Below are 25,115 nucleotides of genomic sequence, written 5' to 3'. Positions count from 1 at the left end.
GACCAGAGGTGGAGGGAGAGGGACTGTCACTCTGGACAATATGTGGAGGGCGGAGATGAAGCAAGTGGCTCTGGCATCAGCTGGCAAGAGGGCCGGAGGAAGGTGTGTGTGTGTGTGCCGGGGGGGGGGGGTCGAGGGCTGGGGGCACCCCAGCCCTGGCATCCTCGCCATCCTGGAAACACTGCCCGGCCTTTGAGTGGGCGGAGGCACCGGGCCAAGTCACTTCCCTCACGTCCTGCGGTTTGCTTTTGCTTCGCTAAGTTTACCTCTGATTTACGAGGGGAACGCTCAATGATGGATGTGTTCCCAATTAGCTATAAATAGCCCAGTCCTGCAGAGGAGACCCGCCACCTTGCCCAGCCGAATTCTGGCAGCAGTTTGGGGAGAGGGAGAAGACAGGTCAAGAATCATCCATCATCAACTTCTAAATCTCCAATGCCGCAGATACCAGCCAGCCCAGACATGGGGAGGAGGGGGAGGCAAGACCACTGCTTCGAATGGCTGCAGAGGTGATGTGCCAACTCAGGCACCCCCACGCGGGGACCTTTCAGTGAAAGGCACCAGGAATAGTGAGATATAAAAAACAACGAGACGTGAACTGACATGAACAACATCTACTTCTTTGGCCCTTAATATATACCAGGCACCACAATACATTTTTTTTTAATATATCATAACCAAAATCCACCTTCAAGTTTCTGTGAGGCAGTTACGAGACCCATTTCACAGATAAGAAGACTGAGGTATAGGGAAGGAAGATAACTTGCTTAAGAGCAAAAGGAGCCCAGAGAAGCTGTGCCCTCTGTGCTCTTTGAACACAGGGGTGGAAAGCATGCAGGGTCATTGTGTGGGGAAGCCTCTTCCCAACCACAGGCACTTCCCCAGACCACTTCCTGGAGAGGCACGAGGACCACAGGCTGCCATGTGCCTTGATGAGCTGCCTTCCTGGTTGCCAGAGGACCCTGCTATTTTTTTTTTATAATATATTTTTATTGATTTCAGAGAGGAAAGGGGAGAGAGAGAGAGAAAGAGAAAGAGAGAGAGAGAGAGAGAGAGAGAGAGAGAGAGAGACATCAATGATGAGAGAGAATCATTGATTAGCTGCCTCCTGCATGCCTCCTAGAATCATTGATTGGCTGCCTCCTGCACACCTCCTACTGGACATCGAGTCCACAACCTGGGCATGTGCCCCTGACTGGAATCGAACCCAGGACCCTATAGTCTGAAGGCCGATGCTCTATCCACTGAGCCAAACCAGCTAGGGCAGGACCCTGCTTCTTTCCAGGGCCTGCTCCAGGCCCATGGAGTTGCCCTTCGTCACCAGGATGCTGGCACCCCAGGTTCTTTTCTAGGAATGTGATCTTGAACGTGCTAATTTCTCATCCTTACAAAAATGCTCAGGGGTGAGGAACTGTATGCACAGGTACCTGCCTGAAATATGGTCTATTTTCCCTTCAGAGCAAATTTTATCCCCGAGAACGATGGCCCTTGGCCCCTGGTGGATTTAGCCCCGCCCCAGCGTGTTGATGTTTACATTGCGTGTCATTGTGAGCAATGATCATTCAGTGACACTAGTTTCACCCGCTGGAGGCACGGCCCACAGAGTCACAGGGTGGCGTGTTCACAGGGCCCAACTGTCCCTCTGGTCCTGGTGTCAGGTGAGCAGAATTTCCTGAATCAACGCTGGTTCTGTCCCATAGCCTCTGCCCATTGTATGGCTGAATACGTTTCCTTCGGCCCTTTGATGGCGGAGAATCCTGCCTTACACCGTCAGCTGGCTCTGAGAACCACCAGGCAGTATGGCACAGGTTACCCTGCAGCGCTCTAACCTGCCTTTCAATAACTTTCCTCCTTCCTCTTCCCTTTCCATCTGATTCTCTTAGTTACTTCACTTCCTGCACTGGATTTTCTTTATCTGTACAAACTTAAAAAAACCCATCCTTAAATCCTTAGGGCAGCGGTTCTCAACCTGTGGGTCGCGACCCCTTTGGCGGTCCAACGACCCTTTCACAGGGGTCGCCTGAGACCATCCTGCATATCAGATATTTACATTACGATTCATAACAGTAGCAACATTACAGTTATGAAGTAGCAACGACAATAATTTTATGGTTGGGTCACAACATGAGGAACTGCATTTAAAGGGCCAGAAGGTTGAGAACCACTGCCTTAGAGGCATGAAGTGGGACAGAAAGCACACACAGGCTGAAGGGAGAGGGTATGGCGATGGCCACGCCTCTAGCCAGGGCTTCGCTGCCAAGCTCAGTGCCGACTGCACTGGGACCACAGGGTGAGGAAGACTCAGGGTCTGTCATGAAACACGAAATCCCAGGCTTTCCTCCTACGAAGTGGTCCTGGAACCTTCCTGAGGCCTCCGTTACCTTTGCTGCGGCGGCGGCTGCGGTACTGCTCCGTGTAGAACGTCAGCTGCGTCTCGTCGTCTGCCTCTGACCCCGACGTCCCCTTGGTTCTCCCGAAGCTGATGCCCCCTGCGAGGAAGCACATCCATCAGTCATCGTGGCCATGGCAGCTTCTTAGACCCTCCTCCTTCCCAAGATGGACAACCCCACCCCGACTTCTTTCTGTAAATCCCAGGGCACCTGGGGGTGGGCGTGGCTTAGGGAAGGAGCTGGGGTTATAACCGGTGCCTTGGCAGCCCCAGGGCGGTGTGACCTTGAGGAAGCACAGGTTCCTTCTTGCTAAAACAGGGACAACAACTATTAACCTTGCAGGATTGCCTTGAGGATGAAAGGAGACAGGACATGTGAAATGCCCGGTCCATGGTGGCTACTAAATAATTGAGAGCTATATTGGTTGCTTAAGTGCGATGAGCCTGCCTCCAAGAAACACTCCGGGCAACTTGATTTCACACACATTTCGGCCAAGTGCTTACTGTATACCAGGCCCCGAGCCAGACACTGGGCATACAGGGATACAACCGATCCTTGCCAAACCAGGGGATCATAAGCTAGTCGCGGTGACAAACGGGGTCCCATGGTGCTTTTAACCTCACTCATGGCTATGCTTTCCACACAACAAGACCCCAGAACATGGGGGAGAGCAACCCGTCACCGCACAGGTGACCTGGGAGACTTTGTGGAGGAAGGGAGATGGAGTCAGGGCTGGAAGGATGGATGAGGCTTCGGTGGAAGGAAATGGAGTTCCAAGGAGAGGTAAGAGCTGGGGCAGCCCTGGGTGGGGAGTGTGGGCAGGTGGCAGCCCCATCGGGTGGAGCACTGACTGGGAGGGACATGCTGCTAGAGGACACGTGGAAGGACGTGGGTGTCACTGAGGATGGATGTCACAGAAGCTTCTGGAGCAGGAGGATGAGCTCACTGCTGTGCATACCAGGGAGGACATGATAGTGGCGCGCAGGTCTGTGGCTTGCTCCCAATGCCTGTGTGCGTTTTCCACTTCCCATAGCTCCTGCTGCGAACCGGTGTAATGGTGCTATTGGTAGGAACTCACTCAGGCTTAGCTACATCCTAAGGATGCCTCCAGCAATCCACGTGTCCAAGCACATAGATCCCATGCCCCTGACTATCATGGCTGCTTCTCCAGTTCCCCCTGCCCCATCCCCATCTCACCTCCCCGCTTAACTACCAAGGTACCATTTTCAGAATGGAAACTGGGGCTCAGCGAGGCTGCCTCTACACCAAGCTGTCCAATAAAAATATCATGTGAGCCACACATGCAATGTTTAATGTTCTAGTAGCCACGTTAAAAAGGAAAAAGTAAACGTTAGTTTTCAGAATATATCTATTAAACCCAATATACTAAGAACATTGTCATTTTAACATGGAATTAATGTAAATTATGCTGAAATAGTTTATAGATTTTGCACAATAAGTCTTTAAAACCCAGTGTGTATTTTACACATAAGAATATCTGGGTAGAGAGCAGCCGGGCGTCAGGTGCCCACCGTGGCGGGGAACGCGGGTCTGGAAGCACTTACACAGCCACTACTCCTGAGCGTAATTAAGGACCAGGATCTGGGCGCAGGAGAGAGATGAATAAGCCACGGGCCCCACAAAGGCGTTGAATCATTTTTTAATGTGACTTGGAAGAAAAATGGTGCAGCTCGGATTCCATTAAAAGACAATGGCCATTGCTTCTGCCCTAAGGCACTTAGCCTCTAGCAGGTTTCTGCACTGGCTTCATCCATGAGCCGGGAGGTCAAGCACGTCTGTGGGAAGGAATCAGGGCACTGAAGTCAGACCCCACTTCTAATTCTTGGTCTCTCTTATTAGCTGAGTGGCGTGGACAAGGCACCTAACCTCTCCGAATTCATCTTTAAAAGAAGAGGGACACTAACTCTCAGCTCATGTGGATAGTATGAGGGAAGGTGCATGTGCTGCATGTAACGAGTTGACACACAGACCACACATAGGGATGGTGAGGCACATTCATTTATTCGAGGTTTGCCCAAGTTTCTTAGGAGAGAAGAAGCACCGAGGGATGGGTGGTGACTCCCTGGCCTCTGTGACATCCTGGGGAGGTGGCAGCCACCCAGGACGTCTAGCCTCTGAGTGTCCATCTAACCCGAAGGGGCCACAGGCCAGGTACAGACTGACTTGGAGAGGATTCGGTTGAATGGAAAAGGGCCCCCTCTGCTAGCATTATAATATGAAATCGTTGACTTCATGACCTAAAGTACAGCCATTCATTACTCAGGGCTGCTTGCATACTTCCATTTAGGAGCTGAGAGAATGTGAGAATGGCCAGAGACCGGCAGGAGGACAGAAGAGGAGCCATAAGATCGCCTGCCCTGTTCCAGGAGCTCCTGGTTCTGCTGGTCCCAAATGAGAAGAGGTGGAGCTGTGAAGAAGATGGGCCAAGCACAGACCTCGGCAGGATGTGCGCCGCTCTGGGCACTGCCTATGCAGTATCCCGTCCACGCTCCACAAGTGGCCCGAGAGGCAGGGACCGTCTCAGGTTTACGGAGGGCAATCCAACCTTCAGAGTTTCAATGCTGCATATCAATGATCACACGTTACGAATGGCATCACCCTCAGATTTGAACGCAGCTTCCGTCTCATGGAAAACTCTCTGCTCTCATGAAAAGATTAGTCATTAGGGAAATGCAAATCCAAGCCAAAGGAAAACAACCGGTTCATATCTACCAGGCTGACCACAATCAACCAAATGGGACAGAACAGGTGTCGGAATAGATGTAAAGAGACTGGACCCTCATACACTGCTGGTGGGAATGCAAGCTGAGGCAGCCACTGTGGAACATCGTTTGACATTTCCTCAAGAAGTTAAACACAGTTATCACATGACCAAGCCATTCTGCCCTAGGAATGGAAGGCAGGGCATTCCAATACACGACTGTTCACAGCAATACTATTTACAATAGCAAAAAGGTAGAAAAAAGACAAGCACTCCAATGTCCACCCACTGATAAAAGGATAACCGAATGTGGAGTATCTATATAATGGAATATTATTCAGCCCTTGAAAAGGGAATGCTGATATGGTATAATGTGGATAGACCTTGCAAACGTTCTGCTAAGTGGGGAAAAAAAAGCCAGATTTAGAAGTTCATATGTCATACTATTCTGTTCATATAAAATATCCCAAACCAGTAAACTCATAGAGACAGAGAGCAATGGTGGCAGCCAGGGCTGGGCAGAGGGAGAAGAGAAATACGAAGTGATCATTAATGAGTCTGGAGTTTCCTTCGAGTGTAATGTAGATGTCTGGGTCTACCTAGAGGTGATAGTTGCATAAGCTTGTGAATCTACAATATGGCAATGAATTATACATTTTAAAATAGTTAATGGATAATGTTTTATGTGAATCTTAGCTCAATAAGTAAAATATTTTTTTAAAAAACAGACCCTCTGTTCTCTTTGTAACAGCACAAGACTGATGACAGAACTGTAGAATGATGGAATTGTGTGTGTGTGTGTGTGTGTGTGGCAGGGGTGGGGGAGGGGGGGAAGGGACACAGAGAGGAGGTATTCCAGAGCCACACTGAAAGGGGCCCAGCTCAGGCCCCGAGTCTTGACCCCATGTCTGAGAAAGCAGTGGGTGACCCTTCCGTTTGTCTTGGACCCACTGGTCATCTAAAAAAAATAATAATACCTCACTCATTTGCTTGTTCATTCATTTAACAATTATCAACACTGTTCTAGACATTGAGAATAGGGCGGCGAATAGCAGTCAAAGACTTCCTGACTTCCTGGAACTTCCTTTCTGGTGAGGAAGCAATTAAGATACTCCGGGCATGATGCTAAGCCCTTCACAGGGGAATTCTCTCAATTTTACTGATAAATAAATGAAGATATTCAGAGGCGTTTAGAGCCTCCCAGAGATGACACAAACATTTGGCAGCAAACTAGGAACCTGAGCCCAAGTTTGGAGCGAATCAGGGCAGCCGAGCAAGTTGAAAGTCATATGATGGGAGAGGCTGGAGCAGGAGCGAGGCTGAGCGGTCTTTCCTGGGCCTGTGAAATTAGCTCACTGTTCTCTGAGGACTACCTTCTCTGACTGGGCTGTCCTGCTCAGCGGCCTCGGCAGGCCCACCTCTCCACCCTCCATCGCCCGCACTCTTGCTATCATGATGGATGGCGGTGACATGTTAAATTTTTCAGGCTCTGTGTCTTCCTCGAGCTGGTGACAGCGATATTACATTTTCAGATTGCCCAGGAATGCGCCAGATAGAGAAATATGCAGCTTGGGAAGGTAAAATCCCACATGACCCCCAACCGCCCAGGGAATGCAAATGGAACCAGTTCTAGAAAGAGGACCAAAGCAGCTATGACTTCTAGTCCTTCCTAAGCCCCACAAGGGATCATCGTTCTGAGCTCTAGGGCTACACCTCAGATGAGCATAGGCATTCACCCCTTGAAAGGCTCTGACCATAAGCGCTACCTGCCATTGGACACTGCTATATGCCAGGCACGGTGCCAGGCACGTTACTCACACGTGACCACATATTCTTATTCCTCCAGATGTGGAGACAGAGGCTGAGAGAAGCGAAGACCCGTATCTGCAGTCATAGGACCTGAATTCAAACATAGTTTATCTGATCCCTCAGGAAAGACGATCCCGGAGCATTCTGGGGAATCATGTTAAATTTTTTAAACTGATCTTTACGGTTAAAAATTCTTTATGGTAAAATATAATTAAACATGACTATTTAAAACTTCAGAAAAAATGTAGAAATGGCCAGAGGCCCACGTACAAGGAACTGGTTTAAAAAAATGATGGCATGTCTCTAAAATAGACTTTCATGAGACCATTAAATACAGTGACATAGATCTATATTTATTGACATGCAGTCCTCTCCATGATACATTGTTGAGTGAAAAAGTATACAGGGGAGAATGCCAAGAGGACATCCATGCACACTTATACACAACTGCAGGTATTTAGTGCGATTTCCACTGAGTGTGTGCAACAAAAACAAATAGTACATTGTAATATAAAAAATGGATTATAGAAAACTAAAAGTTATTCTGAAATGTTCACGATCAAGAGTTAGGAAGTAACTTTTAACGAGCGTATTGGGAAACTGTAAGTGCAAAATGATCCTACTCTGTTTTAAAAATGTACACACAGAATGTATGTAAATGTATGCATGTACATGTATATACACATACATATAGAAATAAACATATTAAGGATATTCTCTGGATAGTAAGATTGGAAGCATTTAACATTTTTTCTCTTATTGTTGTTCATCTGCATTTTTAATTTTCCTCCAATGAATACTAATAAAAAAGACAATAAAAGTGATGTTGATTTTTTAAAAATTGGTTGTTTCCTGCTGCAAGGTAAGCTCATGCCTCAGCTGACCTTTTCTGTAAAATGGACATTTCAGAGATAGCCATCCCACTACCCAAGAAGAGAGATCTCTCAATTTATCCTCAAATTCTGGCCCAGAAATCTATCTATGGAGGAGAGGCTCTCCACTCAAGCTCATCTCAGCATGTCATGAAGGGTCAGCCTCATGTTCTGGAATATTTCTTTGCTCCCTGTGGGAGGCTGAATTTTCCAGAGAAGGCCACAGCACACCCTCCCATTCCACATTTTCTTCTGTAACGGGACTTGGCTCCTCCCCCAACAAAGATGGAGATTAGTTCCTGGCCCCTGGGTCTGGGCTGCCATAGGGGCATGCTTTTAATAAAGAGGCTGCAAAAGAAGTGACTCTGCCAACCTTATGGGACTGGGCCATAAGAGGCAGCGCAGCTTCTGCCTGGCTGTCCTGAAATGCTGACTATAGATGCTGACCCCCTCATTGGAAACTGGCCACGGCACCGTGATAAGACTTAGCCACATAGATAGGCTGAGGGTAAGTGGTTCAGTCGACAGTCCCAGCTGAAACCAGCTTTTCAAACAACCCAGGCAAGGGGGCAAACATGTGAGAAAAGGAGCTTCTAGTGGATTCCAGCCCCCAGCTATTGGAGTCACCCACAGGTGTCTGAGTATTTCCCACTGAGTCCTGGTCATTGTGGAACCGAGACAACCTACCTGCCCTTTCTCATGTACCAATTCATGGCTCCTAGAATCCATGAGCATAGGATTGTTGTTGTCTTCAGGCACTAAGTGTGGCAACCAGAATACTCCCCTTGTCCAGTCCTGTGTAAACATCCACACTCCTTCTAACCTGTCACCAGTCCATGCATCTATTTGCAAGTTTTACAACTGGATTTTATTGTCTTATAATGTGAGTGCGTTTTGTAAATTTTGTTTAAAATATTTAAGCATATATCTATTCATTCACTTATGTCAGAAATACATGCTAGGATCCAACTATACGCTTTGCACTTATGCTATTGCATAAATTACACTATGTCATATATGTATGTATATGTACACATCTAGATATACATCCAGATTTACATGTATATCACTATCTTCATCTGTAACTATATCTATACCTCTCTCCACCAAAGTATTAATAGCGTTTTTTGAACACTGAGATTTTCATCTTTTTGTTTACCTTTCTCTCTTCCTTTTTTTGTTTCAACATGAACTGAGATCATCTGTGGAAATTAAAATTAAGCTAAATAAAATATATCTATATCTTACCCATTATCCCATGTCATTAAGTATTGATTTCTTTTTGTTAATTGTTTTATTGCTTAGAGTATTACAAAGAGTATTACAAATGTCTCCTTTTTTCCCCGCCCTTGATTTCAATAACATTTAATGTCTGCAATATCCTGAAGTATCAATGGATCATCACTTACTTAAACAATCCCCTGTTGTTTAATTTTTATGTTGTTTTTAGCTTTTCACTATAATATTGCCTTGCATGCTCCTAAATGGTATCTCTTTCTACACATCCCTATGCAACCATGTGTAGAATGTTTTCAGAGGAGAAAGATGAATGGCTTGGTCAAAGGACAGGGACATATTTAAAGGTTTTGATTCATGTCAAGATGTCCTCCAGAAAGGTTATACCAATTTCACCCTGGCCAGCTGTCCACAGGAGTCATCATTTCACTACGTCCTCTACGACTCCAGGTATTATATCATTGCTCAGTCTTGTGGTTTTGATATGCATCCCATATTTCAGATTCATTCTGTTGAATTTGCTAAAGTCCTTTTGGAGTTTTGAAGCCCAGAGCTAGGCATGGTAAGGCGGGTGTGAGCTGAGCCACACAGAGAAATGGACTCTCACCTCCCTTTCTGTGAACATGAGACTAACTATAATGCGGCCCAGGGCTGCTTCTGCTGTCCAGGCAGCGGACTTGGACTCAGTGTGTCCTCAGTTCTTTGTTCACACGCACTGCAAATAATTCTGGTCTTTCCCACCCTGTATTTGAAGAATTGATTTTTCTAAATCAAAGTAAAGAACGTGTTGTACCACCAAATTGCATCTGTATCTTTTGGCCCTTCTTCTAGTGTCTCAAGTTAGTGTTTTGCTCCTAATCCTATGATCTCATGTTTTCCCTCTTCCCTGACAGCACGCCCTCTGTGAACTGGATAAATATGAAAGGAGCAGCATGTAAGGAAAAGAAACAATAGTTACTGAGTGTTTACAGCAGGTGAAGCCACAGCAGTTTATGTATGTTAAAAGCATACAGTACATAGGAGAATATAATTAGGTTGGTGCTAATATCCTTGTTTTAATATTAGGAAATTGATGTCTGCAAGGGTTATCTGTCTTGGGCAAGGCCACCCAGTCAGTGAGGAGAAGGAGCTGGGTGGGAAGGCTAATTTCGGTCCTTGCTATGCCCAGTCTCCCACGCCAGTCTTCCCTTGATCTAAGGCAAAGACATCAGCATTGAGGAGACCTGAATGAGAACAGACCATGATAGCTCATGGCTAGAGAACTCCCTTCAGGTTGACATCAGCCCCATAATACAAACTCTTCCAGTACATATAATCAAATAAATATGAAGCATCTGACACGACTACCAAGCAATCTACAGTCTTCCCCTTTGGAAAAAAAACCTCAGTAAATATCTGTTGAGATTCTACAACGGGCCAGGCAGTGGGGCAGGGGGTATGCACTGGGAAGTGAAACAGACATACTCCCTGCTGTCACAGGGCCTGCACTTACCTGGGCGATAGACTATTCAGATACATACATGTAAAAATTAATACACTTATGCCCGGCCGGTGTGGCTCGGTGGCTGAGTATTGACCTATGAACCAGGAGATCATGGTTTGACTCCCAGTCAGAGCACACCAAGCTTGATCCCCAGTAGGGGGTGTGCAGGAGGCAGCTGACTGGTGATGTTTCTCTCTCATCGATGTTTTTATCTCTATCCCTCTCTCCCTAAAAAATAAATAAAAACATAATTTAAAAAATTAATACACTCATGAGAAAGCTCTATCAAATATCTGCTGGCACCCAGATCCTGTGTCGGTGGTAACTCCCTGTGCAACAGAGCTATTCAAAGTAGACATGCAGTTGGCCTGGTGACTTATTCTGAGTGAACCCATGATGGCCTCTAGTGCTCTCAGCTTCCCTCCCTGCATGTTCACTCGGTACACTGACCTCATTGCTCTTGAGAATGAAAATAAAGTTTCAATGGTGCATCATCAACTACTGAAAAGCAGGATAAGATTAGTTCTTCTTCAGATGTTAGAACCTCCTCTACCTAAAACTCTGAGTATAACTAACTCTGTAGTTCTGAAAAAAATACTTTCAAATTAATTTAGCTGTGGAAAAGTAATTTGTGGGGTTGGGTCTGGAGAAGGAAATTGAGTCAGACACTTCAAAGTAAAGGCTCAGAACCTCCTCTGTGTGTTAGCACTCCATTCCTATAAGCATCTTCGTGCTCTCTTTCCTAGTTTTTAGATTTTTTTTTTCCCTGATAAAAGTGACAGATCTGACAGATTCAGAATGAATTTAATTTTGTACTTTCATCTGGTAATAAGGTTTCGGTTGTTTCATGCAACGAGACAATCATATCCTTGTTCTTATTGTTTCAAAACCAATTTTAAAAGCTTGTGTTAGTTTTGTTTGTTTTCTTTCAAATGTCCCCATTAGGCATTGATAAATTTGAAGTTTCAGCCTTTTGGGGAATATTTTCATAAATTTGGACTAAACTGTTACACATTTTGGGGCCTTTTCTCCATCTTTTAGATTTCTGTGCAAACATGTTTTCTTCATACTCCCCAAATTCCTCCTTCATTGTTATTCACTTTAAATATTTGTTCAGATTTTCATTTCTCAGAATCTTCCTCTCCTAATACATGTATTTCATTTTAGCCTCTCCAGTCTTAAGACCAGAAAAATCTCTCCTCTGGCATGAAAATATTATGCGTATTCATAAATACTTGGTTATAATTCTTCCTCTTTGAAACAGAAATGTTATTTCTTCGTTTAATAATATCCAGTGCTGACAAGGGTTTTATGAAATAATTATTTTCCCAAATTGCTGCAAGCAGTGTAAATGTGTACGGTCCTTTTGGGAAGCAATTTGGCAATATAAAAAAATGCCTTAAAAATGTCCATCCCTCTTGACCCACTTCTGGGAATTCACCCTAAGGGAACCATCCTAAATACAGAAAAAAAGATTTATGCAGTATTATACTCATTGCAATGCTATTTATAAATATAAGAAAATGGAAAATAACCTTAATGGGAAACTTGAGTGGAATGGTTAATTATGTTGGAATATTAAATGAGCCTAGATGATAATAAGATATTATAGAAAATGTTTTTGTCCAATACCGATTTCAAGAAAGGGGGAGGGGGGGTCAAAAACATAAATTCTATATTGCAAAATGAATACTAGTGAACATAGTGGAGATTTTGCTTCTGGTCTGGAAGATATTCACGGACCAACCCTCCTACAGATAACAATAAATTCTGGAGAAAATACAAAGACAAACAAAAGCACTACTGGAAGGCTCTGGAAATAACAAAAGCAGAAGCTGAGACTTGGGGAAAACAGGCAACATAGGAGGAACCTCCCATGCATCCAGCTTTGCCTGAGGTTAGGTTGCAATTTCCATATGGCGCAGGGCAGCTGAAGCACCAAGAGAAATCTGCTGTCTTTCGAAACTGAGGACCCAGTGGATGGATCCCACTCAGATCCACCAAGTCCACCAGGGAGAGAAGGGGCAGCACAGGGAAGTGCCTCACAATTGGTGTGTGATCTCTGCATTGTCTCTGGCTGACCTCTGAACCACTCATGTATAAGGCAGACTCCAACCAGCTCAGCTAAAGAAAAAATAACGGCTGCTCTCCCCAGGCACGGCAGCCTGAGTCTAACTGCTGCGAAAGTCAACTGCCTGCGAAAAACAAAATATCAACATTCTTGGGAGAAATAGAATCCAAAAATCTTCATACAATAAATTCACAATTTCTAACATTCGATGCAAACGTATCCAACATGTGGTGAAGCAGGAAAGTTCCATCCATTCCCAAGAGAAAAGACAATGGACAGAGGCCAACCTAAGATGACCCAGGTGCACAAGGACTTCAACACAACACCACCTGCGCTCAGGTAGGTAAAGCAAAGATGATTACAATGAACACAAAATATAAGAATTATTAGCAGGAAAATATATAAAATCATTATGAAACAGATTTATGAATATTTTTTTTAATCACTGGATGGGCTTAAATACGAATGAAGATAACATAGAAAATAATCATTGGCCTTAAAGGCCAATCTGAAGAAGAGACAGAATAAAGACTGGAAAAGAGTAAATAGTGTCTAAGGGATTCATGGGACCACATCAGAAGTTCTAAATATAGATAAATGGAGTCTCAGAAGGCGAGGAGAGAGAATAGAGTCTTAAAAAGTAAATATAATGACTACAATTAACCAAATTTAGTGTAAGAGACAAACTACCAAATTCATAAAGCTCAGAGGACACAAAATGGATGAACATAGGGTGGAGGAGAGCCTATACTTATAGTCAAATTGCTGAAAATCAAACAAACAGAGACCGCTTTAACCATTTCAATAAAGACAACAAAATTTTTTAAGCAGACAGATTAGAAAGGAAGAAATAGAACTATTATTTTTGCAGTTGACATAGTCTTTAGAATTAAAAACATAATACGTGACTTTAGAGTGGTTGAAAGATAACAGATTAATATATAGAAGTTAATTATATGCTTAGATATAGGCATCAAATAATTGGAAAATAAAATTTCAAAGTCAATTCTACTTATGATAGTGTAAGAAACTCTAAGTACTCAATAGTATGTTTAAGAAAAGGTATGCGAGAGCTCTTCAATAAGAATATAAAACTGTTAAAAGAAATTAAAATAAAAAATGTAAGTGAATGGAGATATACAACCATGTTTTAGATTTCAAGACTGAGCATTTTAAAGATGTGACTTCCCCGCCACCTGACCTGTAGGTTAAGTGCAGTCCTAGTTATAATTACAGCATGCATTTTATGGGGAGGGATGGAAATTGACAAGATAATTCTAAAATTTATATGGAAATGCAAATAACCTAGTATAGTTAAGCAATTTTAAAATAAAATTGAAGGACTTACACTACCTGTTTTCAAGATTTACTATAAAACTGTAGTAACCAAGACTTACTTTTATTGGAGGAAACTATTATCTAGGACGCAGGTACATATATCTTGTCAAATTAAAGGAAATACTTTTATAACATATAAGTTTCTACAAAATACTACAGATTATTGTTTTATGGGTTTCTAATAGTCATATTGTTTGTATTATATTGCCACTTGTTTTGTTCCCTTAATATTGTAATTTCAGAATTTAAATGATATATGTAGATCTAATTCATTATTTTTAAAAGCTATATTATAATTCATTGTATATTATAATATGTGTGACAAGAGTCTATTTTTGGCTAAAGGGTAGACCTATAGATCAATGGAAGAGAATAGAGAGCACAGAAATATATACAACTGACTTTTGATTAAGATATCAGGAGAAAGTCTTTCCAACAAATGGTGCTGGAACAAGTGGAGAGCCACTTGCTATAAGAAATGGACATAGAAAAAAAAAGAAAAAAAAGAAATGGACATAGGCCCTTAGTTCACAGCATGCACACATATTAAATAACAAAATGGATCACAGAACTAAATGTAAATGCTACAACTACAAACCTTCTAGAAGAAAACAGGAGAAAAATCTTTGTAACTTTGGCAGAGGTAACGAGCTTAAATAGGAAACGAAATGCATAAACCATAAGAGAAAAAACTATATATAACTTTGTAAAAATGAAAAAAATTTCCTCTCCAAAGGACACCAGTAAGAACAGGTAAAGGGAGCCACAGAACAGGAGAAAGTGCCTGTAATACATATATCCAGCAAAGGACTTGTATCCAGAATATACAAAGACTCCTGATAATCCTATTTTAAAATGATAAAGAGCCCAGTTTTAAAAACTGGCAAATAATTTAAAGAATCACTTCAACAAACAAGCCTAAGAATGGCAATACTTGCTGAAGAATCTTTAGTCACCGGGGAAATGCAAATAAAGCCGCAGTGAGATACCACTCCACCAGCACTGAATGGCCTCACCCATTCTGACAAGATTTTGGAGCCGACTAGGCTCTCACACGCTGCTGATGAGAACAGGCATCCTGCACCTTCTCCGAAATAAAAACTGTCTCGCAAAAAGTTAAAACTGTGACAAATATATGACCCAGATATTCCAATCGTAGTTATTTACTAAAGAGTAATGAAAGCATGTCCACACAGCACCTTGCGCATAAATGTCCATGGCAGATGTATGCACAAGAGCAAAAAACTGGAGTAAACCCAAATGTCCATCCACAGGTGAATACGTAGAATGAAGCAGATTCATCACTAAAAGGAACTTCTGGCATGTGCATCAATACCGATGTGCCTCAAAAATCATTAAGCTGAGTGAATGACACTAGACACAGAAATGACATGCTGCATAATCCCATTTAGATGCAATTCTAGACGAGGCAAATCCAAGCTAGAGTGACAAAGGGCAGATCTCCGGGGGTCTGGTGTGGGTGGGAAGAAGGATGTGCTACCAAAGGTCCCAAGCAATCTCTATTAAGAGAAATTAAAATGAAAAAAATCTTAATAAATGGAGAGAGATACATATCATGATGGAAATGTTCACTGGTATATACAGCTTCCAAAATTCATTGAATTATATACTCTACGTTGATGCAGTGTGCTTTACATAAAATACGCTTTAATAAAGTTGATTTTTAAGTTGCACATAGGAAACTATAAATCGAGCTTGGAAAGAAATTAGAGCGAGTTTTAAATGCTGGTCGTAGTATGTGGGTGATGGCATTACGGGAAATTTGTATTTTTCTGGTTGCACTTCTAGGAATTTTACAAACTTTCCTTAATGAATATGAATCGTTTTAAATTAAAGCACATAAAGCAGTCTATGGCATTTATTAGATTAAGGCCAGTTTCCTGTTCCCGGTTAAAGGTATGACTAAGATATATATTTTTGCCCAAGACATACTGTTTCCAAATAATCCTCTTCCTGTTAGTCAGACTAAGGGCAGAGAGGTCATCCCAGAAAGATAAGTGTTCTCCCTTCTCCTCTACACTTCAGGCATGACACTGGAACAGAGACAATTCAGTAATTCATCAAAAATAGTATTTTCAGCTGAATAATATCCATCATAGGGCAACAAAAAAACAACTGGATTTGGAGTTTGGTTCTTTAATTTGGTTACTACCTCGTGTGCCTTTTCAATTTTGCTAATTTTATTTTTATTTATTTTATTTATTTATTTATTGCTGAGAGAGGAGAGAGAGAGAGAGAGATTTGTTATTCCACTCATTTATGCATTCATTGATTGATTCTTGTAAGTGCCCTGACCAGGGATCGAACCCACAACCTTGATGCATCAGGACAACGCTCTAACCGACTGAGCTACCCAGCCAGGGACAGTAGTGGTTATAAACATAATGCCCAAATTCTTCAACACAGCTCTCATTCTTGAAACTAAAAGAGAATGACAGAGGCTATAATCTTCCCAAGCCCTGTCAGAAGAGCTGTGCAGCCTCACCTGGTTCTCTTGGGAGGGCTGCACTGAGCAAGCCAATCACCATCCAGGAAGTCTGACTGCCCAGAGACGGCCATGCTGGAGAGGCCAGGGGGAGCAGCAGCAGTCAACAGCCCCAGCTGAGCTCCTAGCCAACATCTAGTATCAGGGGCCAGCCCTGCCAGTGGCCCCCGGGAAGTCCAGCCCAGCGGAGGCTTTGGATGACTGCACCCCACCTGCTATTCGACTATAATCGGATGAGAGACTAAGCAAGAACTGCTTGAATTCCTAACCCAAAAAAGTTGTGGCAAAATAAAAGTTGGTTTTAGCCGGTATGTCTTGGTATCATTGATCATACAGCAATACTAAATGGCACCGTGATCTTGGGTGAGTTATTTGACCTCTTTGAACTCTTAAGCCTTGCCTGGCTGGTGTGGCTCAGTGGCTGATCATCAACCTATGAACCAGGAGGTCACGGTTCAATTTGGGCTCAATCCCCAATAGGGGTCATGTAGGAGGCAGCCAATCAGTGATTCTCTCTCATCATTGATGCTTCTATCTCTGTCTCCCTCTCCCTTCCTCTCTGAAATCAATAAATAATAATGATGATGATGATAATAATAGTAATGGCAATAAACAACTCATAAGCCTTACATTTCTAATGGGAATACCATCTACTTTTTTTTGCAAGACCTAAAAGGATGCTGTAAATCTGGGAGTACTGAGCAAATACTTGCCACTTTACTTCAGTCTCTTATTTCCATGTTTAACATGTTTAGTACATGTTTATTGAATACCTACTATATGTGAAGCCTGTGTAGGAATCATTGATAAGATATGGAATATGGTTCCTCACATTAAGAACTCACATTTGGATAGAGAAAGTGGTCAAGAAATAAGGTGGTAGACTGTGGTAAGGCCACCACTCCAGGTGAGTGCAGGAGCCATGGGGAACCACAGCGGGGGCGACCTCCGACTCTGCTGGGAGCAGAGAGAATGGTCAGATTCTGGAATCAGTGTGGAGGTGGGGAGGCCGAGGAGTGGAGGGAAGAGAATCGGGCGTCTGGCTTAGCTCTGTAGCAAGTGAGTGTAAACTAAACAAGGAATGCAGACTGTGTGGGCCTACGTAAATTGTGGTGAAAACAGACATGTGTGAGCACGGTGGAGTCACCCTAGTGTCTATCTTCCATGCACTTTTCTGGCCACATGAGAAAAAAAGAGTAAATAGGCAAACAAATAATCAAGAAAAACAGACTTAAATACTGCTGCCTTGAATAGTCTTTGTGACTTTGGATCTTCAAAGCATCATACAGGGCCAGGTATGAGATTTCATCAGAAACGTCTCATTCTGCTGGAGGCAGTGATGGGCAAAGGTGATACTGGGAGGCAACAGGAAGGTGGGTCAAAATCTTTGCAAAATCCCTTTTTTAAGTCAGTTTTACACAGGGATTTTCCTGCCTCCCTGCCTCCCGTGGCCTAATGGCTGTCCTGTGGCCAGTAGAGTTATTCCTTGACCATAATCATCACTTGTGCAAAGAGTATGCATGTCCGTGTGTGTGTGTGTGTGTGTGTGTGTGTGTGTGTGTTTGGGGTCAGCAAGAATCCAGGAATCAGAAAAAGAAAGCACCTTCCCATTCGTCATTTCAGTAGGTCGATTTACCACCTCCATGTTGGAGGCAGAATAAGCAGAATGTCACGTAACTGATGTGTAAGGTCACGTGACAACAGAAACAGAGCTGATTCAATACTAACTCCTAGATTTCCATCCCCAGTGCCCTCCACCTATACCTCCTGTGAACAATAATATGGCCGAGCGCAGTGGTGATAGCAGTGAGGTTTTAGCCACCAAGGCCTTGGCCAGACGGAGAAAAGGGAGAAGGAGGACCTATTTGGAACGAGGAACCTGGGCACCCCCTTCGCTGGGAAAGGTCCCTGATTCTCTGAGGCAGACACGCGAAGGGCTCTAAACAAATGCCAAGTTTAATTAGCTCAGATCCAAGTGAAATGGACTAAATTCAATTTGCTATTTGCACACCTTCTTTTCTCCCTTGGTCCAGTTTAGGGCTTTAAAGAGCTAAGGGGGATGGGAGAAAAGAAAAGTCGAAAAAAGAAGGAAAGAGACGAGCAGAGCAGCGCGAACACTCAGAGCTGTGCCCACTGGGTTATTTTAGGAACGAGTGGGAGGATTTGTTGGGCGATGGGAAAATGCCTCCCACAGGGTCTCATGATGTAGACAAGGGCCCTTCCCCTCCTTTGGTGGCACCTGGCACACAGAAGGGCTAATGCGTATTGGCCAGAAGGAACTCTGCGGGAGGAGCTGTGGTGCCCCAAAGCGCCGAAGAGACGCTCTGGGCTCAATGCTGTGTGCTGAGGTATTAGCCTGCTGACCGCAAAGAGAAATACCCCACCACATGGAGTTTTCCCTTTCCCCTCCCCGCCCTCCCCCATCAGCATCCCACGTTTCCATCCCAGGAGAAGACAACTTTTTTTCAAAGCTGCCTCCACACCGCACCTTGCTTCAAATGTGGCCATCTCAGGGTGAACTTGCATCCCTCTGGGGTTAAGCTCACATCCAAAGGACCCTGCATTTCATAAATCTCATCTCATCAGAGTACAACGCAGGTGAAACCTCCTTTTAAAAATGCTGTTCTGCAAAATCACACACAAAACAACAACAAAAACCACATCATTTTTAACCTCTCCCCACCAGCCCCAACTCCACCCCACCAGACCCCCGCCCAAGGGCAAAAATGGCAAGTTATGTAGTTATATGGGTTCATTAACTAAGACTTAGGTTTCCTGGGTCCTCATCCTGTTTCTACCGATGCTGTGGCTTTAGGTAAGTCATGTGACTTTCCCATTTTCTTATAAGAGAAAAAATAATTCCATATGCCCCATACATTCTGCAAAGCTACTATCCAGTTCAGATGAAATACCTTCAGGTGGCCACACTATAAATCTTGATGACCCATCCTAAACCTGCTAAACTTCCCATTTTTCCCATCCTCAAAAATGATGCTCTCCAGTCATGCATTCACTCAGGCCAAAATAGGGCAGCCTTTAATGGTCCCTTCCTTTGTCCCCCAGAAAACAGCCAGTCCAACCTTATCTCTTTCTGTCCTCTTTCTTTTACAGATGCTCCATTCACCCTCGCCTTTCTGCTGATCATCAAACACATGAACCTTGTTCTTGCCTCAGGGTCATAAAATTGCTCTTTCCCTGTTCTTCTCCAGTTCATGCAGGCTTCCATGCAAATGCCACCTCCTCTGAGAAGCCTTCCCTGACCACCCCTATATGAGCTACCCCCTTCTTCCCCTTTCATACACTCCACACCAGGCTTTATTTTTCTTCATAACGTATATTGCTATCTGAGATGATGCCATGCTTTGTTGAAAATATTTGGGGGGGGAAAAAATCACAGAGAATTTCAAAAAGCATACATTGAATTTCCCATGCATTGAACACTAGGCCAAATTCATGTGAATGAAGTGGTGGGTAGGTATGTCCTACTGAAGCCTATATGTTAAATGCAAACCACGGGGGATTGGTTCCAGAACACTCCCATCCCGTGGTTATCAAAATGCACTGATGCTCAAGCCCCTTACATAAAACAGTATTTGCATATAACCTATATTTGCATAGAAGCTACAGCAGGGTACGCCTACACATCACTTCATTGGTATGGATTCAGCATATCATGCTTGGTGTGTGGCAAATTCAAGTTTTGCTTTTTGGAACTTGCTGGGATTTCCCCCCACACCCCAAAAAATATTTTCGATCTGCAGTTGGTTGAATCTGTGGATGTGAATCCTGCACTAACAGGGCTGACTGCATAGGTTGTATGCAAATGCCGTGCCATTTCCTATAAGGGACTTGAGCATCTGTGGACTTGGGTATCCTTGGGAGACCTGGGACCCATCCCCCATGGATACTGAGGGACTTGATTATATGTGTTCCAGGAACTCGCCTGCCTGGTTACATGAGGAACTCTCTTTAGAAAGGAAGGATCTGAAAGAAATGAATTCCAGTCTGCTAGGTATGATGCGTTATTTCCCAAATTGCTCTGGGTTTCCCAGGGACTGGCTTCAGGCTTAGGGGTGAGAGGGCCAAGGCTCCCTGCAGCCAGAACAGGAGACCCCTGCTGAGGACCAGGCGGGCTATGTTCTGAGGGAGTGGTCTCCGGAACAGGCCCCCTCTAAGGCCTCCCTCGCCCACTGGTCCCAGGGTTTCTCTCTCCAGCTAATAACAAAGCTTTTTGTTATTAACACCCTTATGTGGGAGCACCCTTAAGTGCTAGAAAAAACACATGCCAGGGACTAGATTTGAGCTCAGGCTCTTCCTTGCTGTGTGACTTTGAGAAAATTACTTAACCTTTCTGATTCTTTTTTAACTAAAAAAAATTTTTTTTGTTTGTAATATGAAAAATAGGGACACTGATTCCTGCCTCCTAGATCTTCTTTGAATAAGGTATTTGTAAGAGATGTTAGGGAGCCCTTTGCGACACGTCTGGGACCCTGGCTTTCCCGGGAAGGTGAGAGCTCGACTTTAAACAGCTTTTCTGTGGGTAGCCTTTGCCAGGTGGATGTGAACAGATAAATAGCAGGGGAGCATGAAGAGCTAATTCCACAGCACTGCACGGCTATTTCTCCCCATTAGAGGAAATTTGTATTCAAAGATTATGTAATTGTGAAATGCCGAACAATTACAAAATATTTTGGCTCCCAGTGGGTACGGGGGAGGGATGCAAAAGCCCGAAATAGAAGAAGGTGGTGGCTCAGAGGGAAATTTTGTCATATCTGCTGGTGAATGACTAAAAACTCCACCTTCCCACACACATTGTGAACACTTCCGGCAAAATGAGTCATCGTGCTATGACGGCGAGTATTTGCTAAGCCTCTGCCATAGGCCGGTTTCTAGACCTGGCCTGGCCCTCAGAGCTGGGCAGGCTGTTTTCAATCCACCGACTAAGGGGGAGCCTGAGTACCTCTGAGAAAGGCTGCAAACCCACAGCAAGTGCACACAGCAACCTTCCTCCAGGCCTTCCTCAGAGGGGCCTACGCCATGTACTTGGGTCACCGTCACCCAGGTAAGAAGAACATTGTATTTTCCTTTTTATTTTTATTTATTTATTTTTATTGATTGATTCTGAGAGAGAGAGAGAGAGAGAGAGAGAGAGAGAGAGAGAGAGAGAGGTCAATTTGTTGTTCCACTTATTTATACGTTCCTTGTATGTGCCCTGACTGGTGATTGAACCCATAACCCTGGCATTTAGGGATGGCCCTCTAACCAACTGAGCTACTGGGCCAGGGCAATACTTTCCAAAGACAGTAGAATACAAGTTGACACAGATACCCCGGGACACGAGGCCTATTAGAGTCGGAGGGTATATCAACTGCCAGTTAACAGAATGATCATTTTCCCAGCCCCCATGTGTATAATATACATGGACATATGTAATATTTATTGCTCCCTTGGTCTCTATGATAAACTGTGATAGTGGGAAAGGCAAGTAAAGGCATTTCCACCCCCAACCAAGAGAGGAAACCCAGACCAGTATCTCATCCTCAGAGGAATGGGTGTGATATGTGACCCTCGTGAAGACCTTGAAGATGCAGGGTGTCACCAACGGGGTCCCTTAAGAACTCCGCTGGGTCCAGCAGGATGGCAGTGAGCAATTGGTTGACAGATGCAAACCGATTGTAGGCTCAAGCGCAGCCGCCAGATGTGGTGCCCATGCTGCAGCCAGTTCACACAGCCTCGGGCAGGCAGTCTGTGGCTACTGACCTGGGAGAGAGGGTCTTTTCCATCTCTGTCTGGAAGGAGGGTCAGAAGCAGTTTCCACTCCCCTGGGGCAGGAGCACTGCACATTTACAGTCTTGCCCCACAGCTGTATTAATGGCCCTACCCTCTGGCATGGCGGTCTGAAGGGATTTGGTATGACATGTGCTCCAGAAGGTCCTGGAAATCTGATGAAGAACCGGGCTTTGCCACGTCAGTGAATAGTTTAGGTGTCTGTGGTCTGTGGCATGCCACACATTGGTTCCAAAATAAATGAGAAAGCCCTGCATCTTATACTTCCAGGGGGGAAGCAGAAGGCTTGGGAGGCCTCTTTGGGTTCTGAAGGCAGCACATTAAATACTTGGGGATGCTACCCTGACCCTCTTCCCAGTGGCAGGGAAGGCTGCCAGCTCCGAGTGAATCACAGAGGAAAAGGCTCTGCCGCAGGGCAGGCCCGGGTGCAGACCCGGCCATTTGCACCAGATGATCCGGTGGACCCTGTAGTCTAACAGCCATCGGTGGTAATAAATATGACACGGAGTTCATAACAAAAGTGCCAATTAGGAAACTTATAATGCAGACCCCTGAGCTTCTGGAAGAAGGCCAGGCCATCTGGAGAATAAAGCTGTGCATTTGCAGGGAGAGACGGTCCCGGTAAGCTGCTGGGTCCAATCAAGACACCAGGAAGCCAGAGCTGCCTATCAAGAGCTGGATTCTGTCACATCCACTAAGCCAAGTGGGAGTGTTAGTGAAGGGAGCTACATATTAATACAGGGAGGGAGCATAGGAAAGCGGGCACTATTCAGCATAATACACCAGGGAGCATAAGCCTGTTTAACCGGGAAACCACAGCTTCACACCCTGCAGGGGGCAGCAGCATTGCCCCTCCAAGCAAGCGGATTAACAACCCCCTTCACCCATCCAGGGAGCAGCCCACCCTAGGAACAGGATTGTCAGGGGGGAGAAACGGGTGGTAAGTGCATGCTCAATAGGAGCCCGATGGCACCCCTAGAGGCCTGTCACTCTAGGCTGGGGAAGGACAAGACTGAATAAGGGACACAGAACCTCAAAAGATCTAAGAAATGGGTTGATTAGGGGATGGATCCATCAGAAGTCACGAAAGCTTGGGAAGTTGATGGGTCAGTTTGAAGAAGCACCTAGTCCAAGCCCAAGATACTATCACCTAAGCCTCACAAAGACTCTCGCCTATGAACATACACTCATCCCACTGTGCACACGCTCTCTGTGCAACAGCCATGGGGCCCTAGCAGCCTCTTCCACCTTAAGGTCATAGCTGTAGTGTACTGGACAGAGAAATAAACTGGGGGTCAGTAAACCAGGGTTGGGGGCCCAGATCTGTCATTGGCTCAGGGTAGAGACGTCACTTCACCCGCTCTATGCCTCAATTTTCTCGTCTGTATTATGGGGTCATTTCTAAGTACTCATTTCCCACTCCACAATCCCGAGTTTCTAGAATATTTCATTTTAGGCCTCTTGGAGTGCAAGGTCAAGGCATTGACGTAGCGGCCACATTTTACCGGAGGCCTCTCGGATCTTACTGGATGAACTCTCCCATAATAACGCACAGTAATAATGATCATTAATAATGCATGTGATCGTTAAAGTAAGTGGCATCATATTCCTCTTCACTCAGATGGTATCTTTTAGCCAAGAGTCTGCTGATGCTTGAGCAAGACCAAAAAAGGCAAAGAGGGGCTGCTATTTGAGCCACTCCCTTCTATCTTCCCTGGGTGCATTTTCAACCTAAAGGGAGGTGGCCTAGGTGGTGAAGAAAGCCTGGGATTTGGCTTTAGAAGCTGGAGCTTCATGGCCAGGTTCTTCTCATTTCTAGCTGTGTGACTGTGGGCAAGTGCCTCAACCTCTCTGGGCCTCAGTCTCCTCATCCATGAAGGCCTCTCTGCTCCCCTCCCAGGGCTGTTGCCGAGATCACCTCCGATAAGGGATGTGAACATGTCTTGTAAACTGTTAGTCTCTTTGCAAACACAGGCATTGCCATCCTGGTATTCAAAAGCAAATGGCACATGGATATTTCATAAGCATGGACTGGGGCAGGTTATTTGCAAAGCGTGCCCATCTAACGGGATTTTATAAGTACACACACCCCCCCTCCTTCGTATGATTTTCCTAATAATCTCTTTCCAAATCTTGTCTTTACACTCCCTTTGTCTCTCCCCCCTGTCATTTCTCTTTAATACCTCCTCTCTCGCTGAGCAATTTATTACTGAACACTGGGGTGGCATTTGGGGAGACCGTTAGAAAAATACACAAACACATATTTTGTACAGAGACATAAACAAAAAGAAGCAAGGACACGTCGATTCTAAGCTAAGATATTAAAAAATATACATCTTCCTTGTGGGCCTGTCAGAGCCGCTCCTATTAGCGATACTTAGTCTGAAATTAGGTTTAACAACCCCATCCCCTTAGGTGGCCTCAAATCCATTCACATGTGGCACTAACGTGGGAGGGAAAGAAATGAAACAGGCTTGGACGCATTTCTTTTCCTCTTAAAAAAACACACAAACCTCTAAGAGTTTTTACAAAGCCTTTTGGAGCCTCTCTTGGCTAAAAAAGAAATCCTTTTGCCATTATCGGCCCCTGCAGCGAGGGCTCGCTAGCTGCAAGATTATGATGAGGGTAAGCATTAATTAAATCTACTGTGAGAGAACAATTAGGTACACAGACCCGTCAGGGCGAGTTGTCACTATCCAGTAGCAAAGTTGGATAGGCGCTCCATCAGCAGAACTGTCAGGCGGCTGTTAAAAGGATATAAATGTATCCCCAAAGTATCATTTCATTTGGGGGAGGGGGGCGGGGAGATTGGATTGCAAAGGATTAATGAGGCGAGGGGTTTGTGTTTTGAACTGGATGCAAAATGCTAACCAAGTAAGTTGTGATATAATCATTTAACCT

The 25,115-nt window shown here is 44.5% G+C and overlaps 1 protein-coding gene across 2 annotated transcripts in view; it reads right to left on the bottom strand.

Annotated features, from left to right (window-relative positions):
• The window catches only part of ASTN2 (astrotactin 2), a gene marked incomplete at its 5' end in the record, with an annotated part of 643,478 nt that overhangs the window by 500,428 nt on the left and 117,935 nt on the right, over positions 1 to 25,115 (bottom strand). For both annotated transcript variants that reach the window (XM_081102944.1, XM_081102945.1), the window contains one exon: positions 2,382 to 2,489. In XM_081102944.1, the coding sequence (XP_080959070.1) occupies positions 2,382 to 2,489 (108 nt within the window). The remainder of the gene's footprint in view (positions 1 to 2,381; positions 2,490 to 25,115) is intronic.

The sequence above is a fragment of the Myotis nattereri genome (assembly GCF_964212035.1).
Source record: "Myotis nattereri genome assembly, chromosome: 12".
NCBI classification, from domain to species: domain Eukaryota; kingdom Metazoa; phylum Chordata; class Mammalia; order Chiroptera; family Vespertilionidae; genus Myotis; species Myotis nattereri.
Note: the sequence above shows the minus strand (reverse complement) of the source record. Positions and strands in the feature narration are given on the sequence as shown.